The 14,999-nt window shown below is 56.3% G+C and overlaps 1 protein-coding gene across 2 annotated transcripts in view; it reads left to right on the forward strand.

The window, feature by feature from the left end:
- Positions 1-14,999, forward strand: part of LAD1 (ladinin 1) — a 25,119-nt gene continuing 10,120 nt past the window's right edge. Inside the window, exons 1-5 of one of the 2 annotated variants that reach the window (XM_045877057.3) lie at positions 1-437; positions 10,503-10,640; positions 11,828-12,644; positions 13,194-13,298; positions 14,129-14,172. In XM_045877057.3, the coding sequence (XP_045733013.1) occupies positions 400-437; positions 10,503-10,640; positions 11,828-12,644; positions 13,194-13,298; positions 14,129-14,172 (1,142 nt within the window). In that variant the 5' untranslated portion in view covers positions 1-399. Of the gene's footprint in view, positions 438-2,232; positions 2,566-10,502; positions 10,641-11,827; positions 12,645-13,193; positions 13,299-14,128; positions 14,173-14,999 lie in introns of those variants that run through there. The other variant, XM_064594022.1, reaches the window with a different exon arrangement.

Genomic DNA, 14,999 nt, shown 5'->3' on the forward strand with positions numbered 1-14,999 from the left:
CCCCGGCACCCCGGCCCCTGCGAGAGGAGGCGGCTCAGCGCCGAGCTGGTCGGACTGGTTCTGAGCAGGAAGTCCCCCGCCCTCGCTGCCGGCGGCCGATCGACCCCGCGCGGGCCTGGGCGTCTGTCGGTCCGTCCGTCCGGCGGCCGGTCGGACAGCTAGCCGGCGCTCGCAGGCGCGCGGTCGGGCCGGCCGGGGCGGAGATCAATGCGGCTTTGTGCGGGGCCGCCCACACCCCGGGGGCCGCTCGGGGCGGCGGGTGCGAGCGCGGCGGGCCGGGCGGGCTGAGATTAGCGGCCATGTGACCTTACCTGGGCCGGGCGGCGGGGGAGGGGCGCGCAGGTGAGGCGGCGGCCGCCCGGCCCTGCACGCGCACTCGGCGGCCGCGGGCTCGGCGGCATGGCTGTCAGCAGGAAGGACTGGTCCGCGCTGTCCAGGTGAGCGCCGCGGCCGGCCCGGGGAGCCGCACCGGGCTCTCCTCTCCCCGCCGCGGCGTCGGTCCCCTTCCCGTCCCCGGGAGCCGGGCTCCGAGCCTGGGTGCTGCTGCTGCTGTAGTCGGGCGGGGTTGGGGGTGGGGGGGGTGGCAGCCACTGGGGCCAAAGTGGGGAGCTCTTAGGTGACAGGGCAGGGCGGATGTTCTCGCTCCCCCACGGTTTTCTTTCCTCCTCTCGGGGACTGAGGCCACACACAGGGTGCTTGGGGGAGGCTGGTCCCCGGCCTGGAGAGGCCCCCCCCCCCCCCCCGCCATGACCCCCTGCGGGGTGGAGGGAACATGTGGGGGGACTGGGGAGGTGTTCAAGAGTTACCGCCAAGCCTCCTTCCGAGAGAGGCCTCCCCCGCTGCCATGTTTCTCTGGTAGAGACTAGGAGAGTGGGCCCCTGGGGAGGTATCCCTCACCCCCTCTTGGGGAAGAGGGGTGGGGACAGCACTCTCTCCCTGGAGGGTCAGAAGAACAGGGATCAGGGAATAGAGACCATTGGGCAACAGAGCCCCCTCCCACTAATGAGGCTCAAATTCAGAGTGTGGCATTTTGGGGTGGTGTCTGGGCTGGGCGACCTCAAGATAGTTGCTGTCCCCCTCTGTGCTTCAGTCTTTTTTTGTAGGCTGGTCTGTCAAAGGGTCAGGACACTGGGTATCTTATCCTTGCCTGCTGGACATCCTGTCAGGGTTAGATAAGCCTGGGATGGTGGAGGGTTGTCCTGGAGGCAGCACCCCTCACTGTGGCTGGTGACCCTGGTGACTCCTCTTGGAGCTACGGGGCACCTCCCCTCAGAAGTGTTCACACTAGCATCTTCATCTCTTCACCCCCCACTCTCCCTGCCATCTACCCCCATCTTGCCCTTGAAGAAACTGAGGCCCGTGTAGTAGCTCAGAGCTGGATTCCTACTCCTTTGATCCCATAGGGTTAAGGCAAGTAGAAATTGTCCTTTTTGCCCTTCCCAGGTGGGCATTTGGATACCGAGGCCAGGGTTCTCTCTGCAGAGCAGACCAGCACCCTCCCCAGGCCTTCCCCATTAAGGTGGCTTTCAGGCATTCTCCAGTGTTCTAGGATCTCCTTCGTCTCCCTCCAGAAGGGCTCTACAGCTTCTCTCGTGTCTCAGTCTCATCCTCCCGAGGGCTGGGGGCCCACCTCAGACCCTCAGGACCTCACAGGCTCTGAAGCACTGTTGCCTAGGAACCCCCCATGTGGTGGGGCCCAAGGGTTCTAGAGAGGGGATAAGGTACGCCCCGAGAATGGAAGGAACCCAGTGCCCCGGGAAAAGGAACCTAGGCTGCCCGGGAGGTTGGGCACACCCCAGGGAAGGTCTGTGCTGAGGGTGGAGCTTGGGGGTCCAGACCTTGGACTCTGCACGTGGGTCATTGTGCCTGGGGGTTGATGTGGGAGTGTCTTTGCTCCCAGGTGAGGGCATATCTGTGCCAGTGGATGTGTGCTTACATGGGTGCGTGCAGGTGTATGTGTGGGTGAGCGTGTTTATGGCCTGTGCAGTATGGAGATATCTGTGTGAGTAGTAGGTTCTTACGTTGCTGAGTTTGGGCTGTAGGAGTCTCAGTATGTTTGGTGTGAACGTTTATTGAAGACCTCAGTATAGTGCATTGGGTGAAAAATGCAAACCACACGCTACTTCATTCGGAGCTCACCAACTGGTGGGATATATGTGATTTTGTGTCTGAGAGCGTGCCTGGATATGTATAGGGTGTGTGTGTGTGTGTGTGTGTGTGTGTGTGTGTGTGTGTGGTGGGTGGGCAGCTGGAGCATGAGAACTTTAAAAATGGGAGCTGGGTCTGGTCTTAGCTTGTCCACTGCTCAGATGGACATGTGGCCGCAGGGGTGGGGCCGGGTTCCCACGGGATGCCCAGGGTGAGTGCCAGGAACGCCCTGGGGAACCAGTCCTGCCACAGGAGCCCCTGGCCTGCTCTCCCTGCCAGCCCCAGCCCGCACAGAGCCCCATGGGCAGACCCAGCTGGTACCAGCCGTCACTCTGATGAGGCGCCTGGAGCGGAGGTCCGCTCCCGCTCTGCTCCCCGGCTGAACAACAAGCCTCAGCGGGCAGGAGGGAAAGCGCTGTGAGTCACTGTCAACCTGTGATGAGGGTGTGACCGGTGTGGCTCCAGGCAGGGTCCAGGTGGGGAGCGGAGGGCCAGCCTGCCACCCATCCTTGGCGTGAAGTAGACATTCAGATGCTCCAGCTCTGGGATGGGGGCGGTGGCGAGCTGGTTGGCAGGGTGCCCTGGTCAGTGGCCATGTCCTTTCCTCCCGGGGCTGGCCAGGTGACGGGTGAGGCTGGGCTGGGCCTGTCTGCAGGGGGTGAGGGGTGGGTCTGAGAGTGCCTGGGACTGAGCTGCCAGTGGTTAATCATTTCCCTGCCTAGGCCTTGAGCAGGTCTCCCACCTCCCAGCACGGCTCTCCGTCCTCCCCTGACACCTCTCCCTAGCCCATCAGGGCTGTGACTGCCCGTGGTGACCCCTCCTTGTGCAGAAGGGCAGCCCGAGACCTGTCTTCCCTAGGGGTTGAAGACTGGCCCAAGGTCATAAGGCCAGTCAGAGCTGGGCCTCCCAGCTGTCTGTTCTTTCCTTCAAAGAGTTACAAATCCTGCTCCTTGAGGCCCAGGGTTCTACAGATGTTTCTGGGGCAGACTTCCCACCCTTCCCCTATTTAACCAGAGCAGCTGAGCCTTGATCTGTTTTTTGAGCTTGTTTTGAGGTCTCCCGCAGGGAGGTTCTTCCTTAGATCTAACTTCTATCTGTTAAGCAGCTGAAAGCAGTGGTGTGAGTGACGTATTGGGGAGGATGGTGGCCGCACATGGAGGCGAAGAGAGGGATGTTGTCCCCAAGTGAAGGGCAGGAGGTAGAGGAAAGAATTGTCGGGAAGGAGGGAGTGGTGGGGCGGCTGCCTAAGGCTGTGGCATCAGCTGGGGAGAGTGGCTGGGACTCCCAGATGGTGGGACCCAGGTTCCGTCCTGGGCCTGGCTCTGGTCAGTGCATTGGCCATGGGGCTTCCCCAAAACCTTTGCTCTCCCAGGCTGCACCATGAGCTCTGGCCTGCCCTGGGGTGGAGAATCCCACATGGTCAGAGGCCCTCCCAGGCTCCCCAGCTTCTTCCTCTAAACATACACTGACAGGCTGTCAAGAAGGTGGGGACTCACTCTGGCTTAGGGGCAGCCCTCCTCGGACCGCCTCTTCTGGCATCTGGTATTGTGGTTAAGGGTACAGGCTTTTGAGAAGCTGACCTGGCATGGAATCTTATTTTTTTCCTTTTGATTAATTGTGCTATCTTGGGAAAGTTACTAGCCCCAGTGACCTTCCATTTCCTCATCTGTGAAATGGGGATAACACCACCTTACCTCATGGGGTTGTTGTGAGGTTTAATGTCCACGTTCTTTGTAAAATACTAAGAACGGTGCCTGGCATTATAGTAAGCACTTAGATGTTAGTACTCTCACTTCTTGATTCCTTTTTCAACTAATATTTGTGTGCTACTGAACGTTAAGCACCATTCTAACGCCCTTACTTATCATATATTTATTATGGGGATTTCAACAGTTGCACCTGCTGAGGTTCCCCTTGAAAACTGACCCTTGCCCCTCCTTCCCCCCTTCCACCCCCAATTCTGTCCATTTCCTCATCTTATAAGCAAGAGTTTTTTTTTTTTTTAAGATTTTATTTATTTGACAGAGAGAGACACAGCGAGAGAAGGAACACAAGCAGGGGGAGCGGGAGAGGGAGAAGCGGGCTTCCCGCGGAGCAGGGAGCCCGACGCGGGGCTCGATCCCAGGACCCTGGCATCACGACCTGAGCCGAAGGCAGACGCTTAACGACTGAGCCACCCAGGCGCCCCTATAAGCAAGAGTTAATGGCAATAACGTTTCTTCCCCAGGGTGAGGTGGTGGTAAAGGTGGTGAAGGTGAAGTGATTCATGTTCTGCCAGGGGTTGAAGGCAGCCCCATGATTCCTGAGCAGCAGGGGGGTGACCAAGTCATCTTGGGGGATTGTGGGGTCATGGCATAAAGCTGGTGGACATTCAAGGACACCTGGGCCGCACCTCCTGCAGTTCCAGCCCTGAAGACCCCTTAGGGCTAGGGCTGGCCTGGGGAACAAGGGGGGTGAGTCATTTCCGAAGAGACAAGGCTCTGGCAGATCACACTCCATATATGGCCCCACTGGAGGATAAACAAATAAGCTGCTTCCCCCAGGGCTGAGAGGAGTGTGTGTGGGAACGGGGTGCTCAGGACCTAGAAATCCTGGAGGCTCCAGCCCAGCCCAGCTGGGTGTGGTCAGGGGAGAGGAACTTCTGGCTTTGTGGGGGCCCTTTCCCCAGTGTATGGATCCCTCAACTTTGGAGGGCAAGAACTGGTCCCACATTGGACATACGGAGAGGGAATAAGTCCAGAGAAGGTGAGAGATGAAAACATGGCCTCAGATGAAAGCCAGCTAAAGCTGGCATTTCCAAGTCTGGTGGAGAAGAGCTCCAGTCAGAGTCCCATGGCCTTGACCACAGAATTTAAACATGATTCCCATAGGCCTTCACATGACCCCTGTGGGCTCTGTGTATTTGAAGATTAGTCAGTCATTCATTCACTCATTCACACACATAAACTGATGATCTCTCATGAGCCAACTTAAGCTGAGGAGTGGTCAGGCATCAGAGCCTGGCTCGTAACAGATGGGCAGATTGTCTTTGGGGAAGCTCAGAATTTGTCCCCCCCTTCATGCTCGTCCTTGTCAAGACAGACGTTTCGCAATTCCCCAGGGAGGAGGAGAGCCCTCACATCTGAAAGTTGACAGTCACACTGGTTCATTCCACATTCGTTGGCACTTATGTGCCGGGCCCCATAGTGGGTGCTAGAGATGAGAGACACCCTCTCCTGTGGGCTCTCCTCTCCCTGCAGGACAACATCTTCACACTTTGTTTTCAGACTTCTCAAACCCTCTCCACTCTCCTTCATTTCCCCATTTTTAAAAAGAAAACAAAACTTGATGTGTGTCTATTGTATATGAATTCTACCTCAATTACAAAACCATTCCTTGAGTCCATTCTGCTCTAGCTACTGTCCCAGTTTATTTGCTTTTCTTCTGAGGAAAACTTCTCCAAAGAGTTGCTGGTCCTCGCCAGTTCCTCGTTCTTGACTCCCATTCTCCCCTTGCGAGTCCGGCTTGGCTCTGGGACCAGCACCTCTGCTCACTACTCTGTGCTGGTCTCCCCCCACCCCCCCAATTGGCCTTGGACAGGACCTCGTTCCTGCCTCTAGGTTCACACTCCGCCCTGATTTTCCTCTGATCTCCCCGGCTCAGGGCCTTGGTCTCCTTTGCACTGGTGTCTTCTCCTCACCCTCAATAGCCAGAAACGGAACTTTTCCTCCCCCTGCCCCCCACTGCCGGCCACCATCTCCCCAAACTCCCCTCCCCCCATCTTTCCCATCTTACTAACAGCACCAGGAATTGCTCAGGCCAAAAATCTAGGAGTCTTCCTTCTTTCTTCTCTTTGTCTCTGCCTTCATCCCCATCCAGCCCATCTCCCCTTGGCTCACTCTACAAGATGTGTTCCCAGTCCATCCCTCTTTCCTTCTCTCTGTCACCACCACAGTTCAGGCCACCATGGCTCTCACCTGGGCCATGGCAGGAGCCTCCTGACGGGGGCCCCTATCTCCCCCTCCCCCCCGCCACCCTCAATTCTTCTTCCTTCAGTGGCCAGAGAGATTAAATAATAATAGTAACAAATTTTATCATGTCACTCCTCTATGTGAAACTATCCAGTGGCTCTCCAGCATACTTGAATAAAACCCACATTCTTTCCCTGGTCCATGAGGCCCTTTTCTCTGGCCTCTCCTCCTTGTCCTAGCTCCCTGTGGGCCACGCTGTGGCTCCAGCCTCCCCTTCCCCTAATGCCCAGCCATCACACCCGGGGCTTTACACTTGCGGTGTCCTCCTCCTGGGACACCCTGCCACCAGATCCGGGCTCCTCCTCAGAGCTCTCGGAGAGGCCTCCCGTCCCGGTCACCTTCTCTCACATTACCCTTTACCTGGTTCTGTTGTCCTCGGGTCACTTCCTGACATTGTTTTGTTCGTGCACTCATTTCCTGGCTCGCTGACCACACCCCCACACCCCCTGCACTATGCACTCCTCCCCTGCTGCATCCCAATGCCTGGGACTGTGTCTGGCACGTAGTTGGTACTCAAAAAATATTTGTTTGGTGGATGTTGGATCAACATGATGTTGGGCTTAGAAAAACAGAGTGGAGCCATTGTGTGGCTCATCCTCCTCATTTTAGGAAGGAAAACTGGCGAAGAAGACAGACAGGGATGTACCCAAGGGCAGGGGGAGTAGACTGCCTTATGAGAGGCTGCCTGGAGAATCTTTCCTTGGAGGCTCCATAGATGCATTTCATATGTAATTCTGTTTGTAAAATCCGTGGGTTTGCATGATTATTTTTTCCCAGAAAATGTCTGTTCCTTAAATTGAGGCTTGGTTGCATGGCGATACCCTGCAGGAGGGGAAGAGGCCCAGGAGGAATAGGGCTGGGCCACAGGACAGGCTGGGAGAGCAGGTTTGACACCTGATGGTGGCAGAGGGATGGCCTTACAGTAACTCTGGGAGGGAAGAAGAGACTTTTTCCAGACTCTTCCTATCTGTAGGGCCCTAGGTAGTACTGGGAGAGTCATAGGAAGGCTCCAGAGAGGGCCCACTCTGCTGACTTACAGTGTGCTATTTCCAGCCCAAACTTTCTCCCAGGCCACTGGGTGAAGCACATCCTCCTGTCCCAACAAACGTCCTCCCTCTGACCTCAGGCTTGCGCAGGCCCTCCCTTCTGCCTGGCCTACCGGTTTCTCCCCAGCCCCCTGTCACCTCTTTTGAAATCCTGTTCACCCACGGAGACCCAGCCAGGGTCAGTCTCATCCTTGAGCCTTTCTTGATAATCTTGCCTTACAGTAATCATCCTCTCTCCTGCAGAGCAATTTCTGTGCTTTGGCTGGGGGAGTTATTGGTGGACATGCTTCTCTTTCTCACTAGATAGAGGTATCTTTTTAAAAATTTTTTATTGTTATGTTAATCACCATACATTACATCATTAGTTTTTGATGTAGTGTTCCATGATTCATTGTTTGTGTATAACACCCAGTGCTCCATGCAGAACGTGCCCTCTTTAATACCCATCACCGGGCTAACCCATCTTCCCAACCCCCTCCCCTCTAGAACCCTCAGTTTGTTTCTCAGAGTCCATCGTCTCTCATGGTTCGTCTCCCCCTCCGATTACCCCCGCTTCATTCTTCCCCTCCTGCTATCATCTTCTTTTTTTTTTTTCTTTTTTTTTTAAGATTTTATTTATTTATTTGAGAGAGAGAGAGAGCACAAGAGGGGGGAGCGGGAGAGGGAGAAGCAGACCCCCCGCCGAGCAGGGAGCCCGATGCGGGACTCGATCCAGGGACTCCAGGATCATGACCTGAGCCGAAGGCAGTTGCTCAACCAACTGAGCCACCCAGGCGCCCCCTCTTTTTTTTTTTTTTTTCTTAACATATATTGCATTATTTGTTTCAGAGGTACAGATCTGAGATTCAACAGTCTTGCACAATTCACAGCGCTTACCAGAGCACATACCCTCCCCAGTGTCTATCACACAGCCACCCCATCCCTCCCACCCCCCACCACTCCAGCAACCCTCAGTTTGTTTCCTGAGATTAAGAATTCCTCATATCAGTGAGGTCATATGATACATGTCTTTCTAGATAGAGGTATCTTTAGGGTAGGGATCCTGCTTGTTCTATGAATCCCCCAGTTCCTGACTTGCTGGTCCATTGCAGTTGCTTAGCAATGATGTATCTGCTCTTTGGTTGGGATGGAAGGGTGGGTGGATGGAAGGTGGGGAGGGCTGGCAGCGAGGTGGGTGGGAGGATGAAAGGGCAGGTAGCTAAAGACGATTGATGGGGGTGCACCTGGGTGGCTCAGTTGGTTGAGCGTCTGACTCTTGGTTTCAGCTCAGGTCATGATCTCAGGGTCCCGGGATCGAGCCCTGAGTCAGGCTCCACGCTCAGTGTAGAGTCTGCTTGTCTCTCTCCCTCCCTGTCTGCCCCTCCCCATGCTCGCTTGCTCTCTGTCTCTCTCAAATAAGTAAATCTTAAAAAAAATAAAATAAAATAAAGATGATTGGGCAGGGAAATGGGGGGGTGACTGAGTTGATGGGTGTTTGGATAGACAGGTGGCTGGGTGGGTAGGCAGCGAGTGAGGAAGGAGATGGACAGGTGGGTGACTGGTTGTGAGAGTGATTGGGGGGCAGGACCCAAAGTAGAGTGTATGGAGTCCCCTTGCTCCCTGACAAATGAAAGCTGGTTCTAGAAGGTGAGAGAGCTCCAAGAGCTCCTGAGAAGGGAGGCTGATATTGAAATCTTTTCCAGGTGTAATTGGTCTTGTCTGTGGGGCTTCCCCTCTGAGCAGCTGAGAAATCCCATGGGTTGTTGAGAAACTCTGAGAAAGTTTCTCTGTGATTGTCCACTGATCGATGTTATCTAAGAATCCAAGACCAAAAAGAAAAAGGAACTTGTCAAGTGTATCCATCTCCTTCAGGCAGAACCATGCCCAGCCTCTCATGTTCGTAGTCCCTCCTAGAGAGGGAGGCCCCACATTCTCACTCTGGATTCTAGAAGTCTAAACCAGTGGTTGTCATCTGTGTTGGAACCCCCCCCCCCCGCCCCGAGGGACATGGCAAAGTCAGGAGACATTTTTGGTTGTCACAACTGGGGTCTGGTGCTAAGGCATCAAGTGGGGAGAGGTCAGGGGTGCTGTTCAACCCCCATAATTCAGCAGAGCCCCTGCACAGGGAGTTATCTAGCTGAAATGTCAGTGATGCCCAGGATGAGAAACCCTGGTTCAGTCCAAATCCTCTTAGTGTCTTTAGCTGAAATTTAATACATATGTAATGTGAACCACAAATTTGAACCACATTTAAAATTTTCAGGTTTTTTTTTTTAAATAAAATTTTCAGTTTTTAAAAAGATTTTATTTATTGGTGAGAGAGAAAGCATAAATGGGGGGAGCGGCAGAGGGAGATGGAGAAGCAGGCTCCCCACCAGCAGGGAGCCCGACGTGGGGCTCCCATCCCAGGACCCTGGATCATGACCTGAGCTGAAGGCAGACGCTTAACAGGTTGAGCCACCCAGGCGCCTCTAAAATTGTCAATTTCCTATAGATGACATACTAAGAAAGTAAAAAGAAACAGGCGATGAATTTTAATACTATATCTCATTTCCCCAGTATATCCAAAATATTATATCTCATTTCCCCAGTATATCCAAAATATTATATCTCATTTCCCCAGTATATCCAAAATATTATCATTTCAACATGTAACCAATATGCAGAATTATTAATGAGATATTTTACAGTCTGTTTTTCATATCAGGTCTTGGGGCATGTGTATCTTACAGCACATCCCAATTCAGCCCAGCCCTGGTTCCAGTACGGTTCTCTTGCACACAGCCCAGGCCTAGAGGGTGTTTGCTCTTTTCCCCCAGCCCCGCAGGGGTTTGGCTCTGGGGGATGGGGATGCAGGGATCCAGGGATATGGCCTGGTCTGCACTGAGCCTCTCCCCCGTTAGCCCCCCCCCCCCGCAGCCTGCACTGACCCTCTCCCCGTCACCCCCCCGCCGCCTGCACTGACCCTCTCCCCGTCACCCCCCCCCGCCGCCTGCACTGACCCTCTCCCCGTCACCCCCCCGCCGCAGCCTGCACTCACTGACCCTCTCCACCATTCCCCCCCGCAGCCTGCACTGACCCTCTCCCCCATCCCCCCCCCTGCAGCCTGCACTGACCCTCTCCCCCGTCCCCCCCCCCGCAGCCTGCACTGACCCTCTCCCCCCCCCCGCAGCCTGCACTGACCCTCCCCCATTCCCCCTCCCTCCTGCAGCCTGCACTGACCCTCTTCCCCATCCCCCCCCCCCGCAGCCTGCACTGACCCTCTCCCCCATCATCCCCCCGCAGCCTTCACTGACCCTCTCCCCTGTCCCCCCTGCAGCCTGACCAGGCAGTGGACTCTAGAGGATGAGGAGGAGCAGGAACGTGAGCGCCGGCGGCGGCACCGAAATCTGAGCTCCACCACAGACGACGAGGCTCCCAAGCTCGCCCAGAATGGAGACGCACCGGCTGCCCAGAGGTGCCCGGGTCAGGGTGGGGGGACGAGGCACCATTTCCCTATCCCAGGTGACTGGGATGGATTTAGCAGCCCCAGACAGACGGCGTGCGACAGGTTTGGCCTGCCTAGCCAATGTGATGAAGGTCTGAAGATAAGCTTCCAGCTCCTCACCCTCCCTAGACTCTCGTCCACACTTCAGCCCCCTTACCTCTTCGGAAGCAGAATACGGGCGACTTGCTGAGATCGCTTACCCAGGGAGTGGCAGGGCCAGACTTCTCGTCCAGATCTCTCAGTGTCTGGCTTAACCCTTTCCACAGCCCACGCTGCCTCCCTGCCTCCCTGACTCCATGATTCGCTCCTGAGGGGAGGGACACAGGGGCTACTCTTGCTGCCTAGATTTTAGGGCTATGAGGGAAAGCAAGTCCCCCGTGTGCCAGGACAGTGGTGGGCACTCACAGGGAAGGAGTCTCATTTCACCCAAATAAACTCTGTTTGCAGATTGGGAAGCTGAGGCGCAGACAGTGAATTAACTTGCCCCAAAGCACACAGAGGGCAAGGGGGTGAGGGAGAAAAGGAATCTCCTTTGGCTGGAGGCCAAGTGCTGCAGGTTTTGGACAGTCTCCTCATGTTACTCTTGTTCCCTTGGGCCCCCCGGGTGAAGGGACAACTCTGTGTGTGCCCCGGGCCACGCCAGGGCCGTGGCTGCCACGTGACTAACAGGAGTGCAGGGTGGCCTGTGGGAAGCTCTGGGTTCTACTCCCAGTTCCACCGCACATTATCTGGGTGACCTTTGACACATCCCTGAATGTCTCTGGTCTTGATCTAAGCTCTAAGGGGCGAAGACTGCATTTATTCCTTTTGACCTCCAACGCCCAGCACGGGGCCGGGCACCTGTAAGGTAGCCGTTCAGTGTTTGTTGATTGGGTCTGAACACGGGATAGTTGGTCCTGGTAGAGGTTTATCAACTTTTTAAAAGCACGGAGTGCTTTGTTCAGATGATTTCCTGGAAACCCAATATGTAAAGCAGGTAAAAGCGATCCTTATTTAAGTGATAGTTGGGGGGTGGGGGAGGCCAGGGCTCTACTTCCTCACCCCCTCCCTAGCAGCCCTGGAAGCTTCTCTACTGGGTCAGGTCACCCCAGGGTCTCTCCCACCTCTGATAGCCTCTCATTCTTATCTCCCACCCCATCTCCCATCTTCTGGCCTAGACTGCCGAGCGTGGAGGAAGGAGAGGTGCCCAAGCCACGAACCTCAGCCTCTAAAGATGAGGAGGAGGACACCCAGGCCATGCTCAGGACCCGGCAGGAGTGGAGGCAGAGGCGGCAGGTGGTGGAGGCTGCGCAGGCCCCCAGCCCGCCGGGGGCACAGGAGCCAAGGGACAGCTCTGGCCCAGGGCAGGCCAAGCAGCAGCCCCTTGTGCCCAAGAAGGACGGGGAGCCGCCACCTCGCCGGAGACTGAGCCGGGAGCGGCGGGGCCCCTGGGCCGGGGAGGAAGAGAGCTTGGAGGGTCGAGAGTCCGAAGGTGGAAAGAAGGAGGTCTCAGAGAAGTCGGCAGTCTTGGAGAAGCCCCCCGTCCTGGGGAAGACATTAGTACTTGGAAGGAGACTGGTCTCGAAGGAAACCTCCATCTTGGAGAAGGCTCTGGGCCCTGAGAAAACATCTGTGTCAGAGAAGAAGTCAATTCTAGAAAAAACAAGTGTGTCGGAGAAGCTGCCAGCCCCAGGGAAGACTTCAGACACGGAAAGGAGAGTAGTTTCTGAGAAAGCATCGCTCTTTGCGAAGTCTCTGGTGTCAGAGAAGACCCAGGCCACCGAGACAAAGCTGGCCCCAAAGAGAGCAGCTGCCTCAGGGCAGCCCCAGGCAGGGGGACAGCTGGCCTCGGGGGGAAGCCAGCCCCCTCCCACCACAGGGCAAAGGGGAAGGGCCCTCCCCGAGAAAAGCCCACCATCCTCGGCCAAGCTGGGAGAGCAGGGGGCGCCAGACCCTCCGACTGTGGCTTCCCGCCTCCCGCCCGTCACATTCCAGGTCGGCAGTGCCCCTGCCCCTCCCAGCCCTGCACGTGCCCCTTTCGTCCTGCCCGTGCCCCTTTCGTCCTGCCCCAGGTGGTCTCTGGCTCCCTCGCTGTTTCCTGTCCTCTCACCGTGAGGCTGGCTTGGGCCGTTTCCTCTCCCCCTACCTGCTTCTAGTCTCTGTCAGAACAGACACTAAAGCAGGGGCCAGCTGAAAAGGGCATCAGCTGTGTGACAGAGAGCACCACCACCCTGCACCCCATCCTCATCCAGGGCCTGGATTTCAGGACACCAGCAGACTTTTGGGAAGCCACAGGTCCTTCCAGAAGTTCTGCTGGAAAGCTCTGTCTGGTGGCCCAGCCCCACAGAACTGTGTCCACCATCCCCACAGCAGAGGCAGAGAGGCGGGAGGCCCCAGAGGAAGGCATAGGACTGTTTTCTCCCCCCCCCCCCCCTCCCTTCCTCCTGCAGCTCCTGGGATGAGCCAGGCCACATGGGGTCCCCATGGAGGCTTGGGCTTTAGGCTACCCAGACCTCCTGTGTGACACTCCCCCACTCCATCCAGGTGAAAATTCCCAGCAAGGAGGAAGAGGTGGACACACCCTCGCCCACCCAGGCCACCTACAGCAGCTCCCTCAAACGCTCCAGCTCCAGGACCATCTCCTTTCGGGTGAGAGCCCAGGGCACCTTTTGTCTCCAGTCCACTGGAGGGCAAGCCGGGGAAATCAGCATTTATTACAGCATGAGGCCTTAGGTTAGATATCAAGTGGATCCTTTGGCTGGAGAGGGGTTTTGGATTCCCGTGGGTGGCCAAGAGCAGATGACTTGGATTAACTGAAGGAGAGCAGGTTAATGACCCAGTGGGTGGATGTGGATGAGAGTGAGCAGCCCCACCTAGTGGGCAAGGCTGGAGCTGCAGGAAGAGGGCACCGGGCAGATTCAGTGGCAGGGGCCCCACACCTGCCTTCATCAGTTCCTGATCTCACCCGGGAGGCTGGCACAGGGGGAAAGGGTAGGGGCTGAGAGCAGTGGGGCTCTCCTAGAGCTCCGTGCTCTGCCTCTGCTCCAGTAGTACAAGTTGTGTGGACTGGAGACTCATCTCACCTTCTGGTATTTACTCTCACTTCCTTGGTTCGCTGGGTGGTTCATTCATTTTTCACTGACTGTGCTTTGTACCTCTGATGTGTGCCAGGCCCTGGGGAGGAAGCTGGAGGCCTGGTGTTGATCGGGGCTGGTCCCTGCCTGGCAGGGCTAATGGGCAGTAGGAAGGCAGACAGGAAAATAGATGGTTGAGGTGGGGGGTGGGGCACAGGAGGGGCTTTTGACCCAGCCTGGTGGGTGGGGGCAGGTGTCTCCCAGACAAGAGGAAGGCCTTTAATGGAGGTTTGGTTGGGGGTTGGAGGAGGAGGAGGAATATTCAGAGAGGTGAGCCCTTCTCTTGTGGAAGGCCCTGGCCTCCTTGGGACTCTCACTCATCAGAGCCTTTCCTTCTTGTTTCAGATGAGCCCCAGGAAAGACAGCTCAGAAACAACCTTAACCCGCAGGTCAGGGGCCTGGAGGCTCTGGCTTTGTCTGATCTGGTCACGTTCAGCCTATGCGTGTTGAGTGCCTGCCGTGTGTACTCCCAGGCAGGGCCACAGGGCACCTGAGGGGAAGGTGCCATCCTCAGCCAGGGCTCCAGGTCCTGCAGGGACACTGGACCGACACAAGGGTCGGAGGCCCAAGGAGATGGAACAGGGAGGGAAGGGATCAGGGAGAGCTTCCTGGAGGAGGCAGGGCTTGGGTGGGGCTCTGAAGGTAGAAGAAGTTGGGGTGGAGAGGAGGAGGAGGGCCTCTTAGGAGGGGGCCTATGAAGAGTACAGGGAAGGGGAAGGCTCTGCTTTAGCAGGCCTGATGCTGGGGGGCCTGGGCATCCACATGTTCCATGAGCATCCCCGTGCCCCATAATTTTGATGCAAGTAGTTTAAGGACTGTGGTTTTGTTTTTTTTTTTAAGATTTTATTTATCTACTTGACAAGAGACACAGCGAGAGAAGGAACACAAGCAGGGGGAGTGGGAGAGGGAGAGGTAGGCTTCCCGCTGAGCAGGGAGCCCGTCTTGGGGCTCGATCCCAGGACTCTGGGATCATGACCTGAGCCGAAGGCAGACGCTTAACGACTGAGCCACCCAGGCGCCCCAGGACTGTGTTTTGAAGAAACAAAACTGAAATGCGGTCTGAAAAGCAGTTGTGCTTATGTATTAGGAATTCCATGCACTCGTGCTGTGTCCGTCTGCCCCTACACATTTGCGGAGGCCGACTGTCCTGGGCTAGGCCTGGGGTGACGGTGGCGGCAGGGGGCCCACAGATGAATGAGACATGGCTGCTACTCTC

This window comes from Mirounga angustirostris, unplaced genomic scaffold (assembly GCF_029215605.1).
Source record: "Mirounga angustirostris isolate CCGP_5_RB_7025 unplaced genomic scaffold, mMirAng1.0.hap1 SCAF_6, whole genome shotgun sequence".
NCBI lineage: Eukaryota > Metazoa > Chordata > Mammalia > Carnivora > Phocidae > Mirounga > Mirounga angustirostris.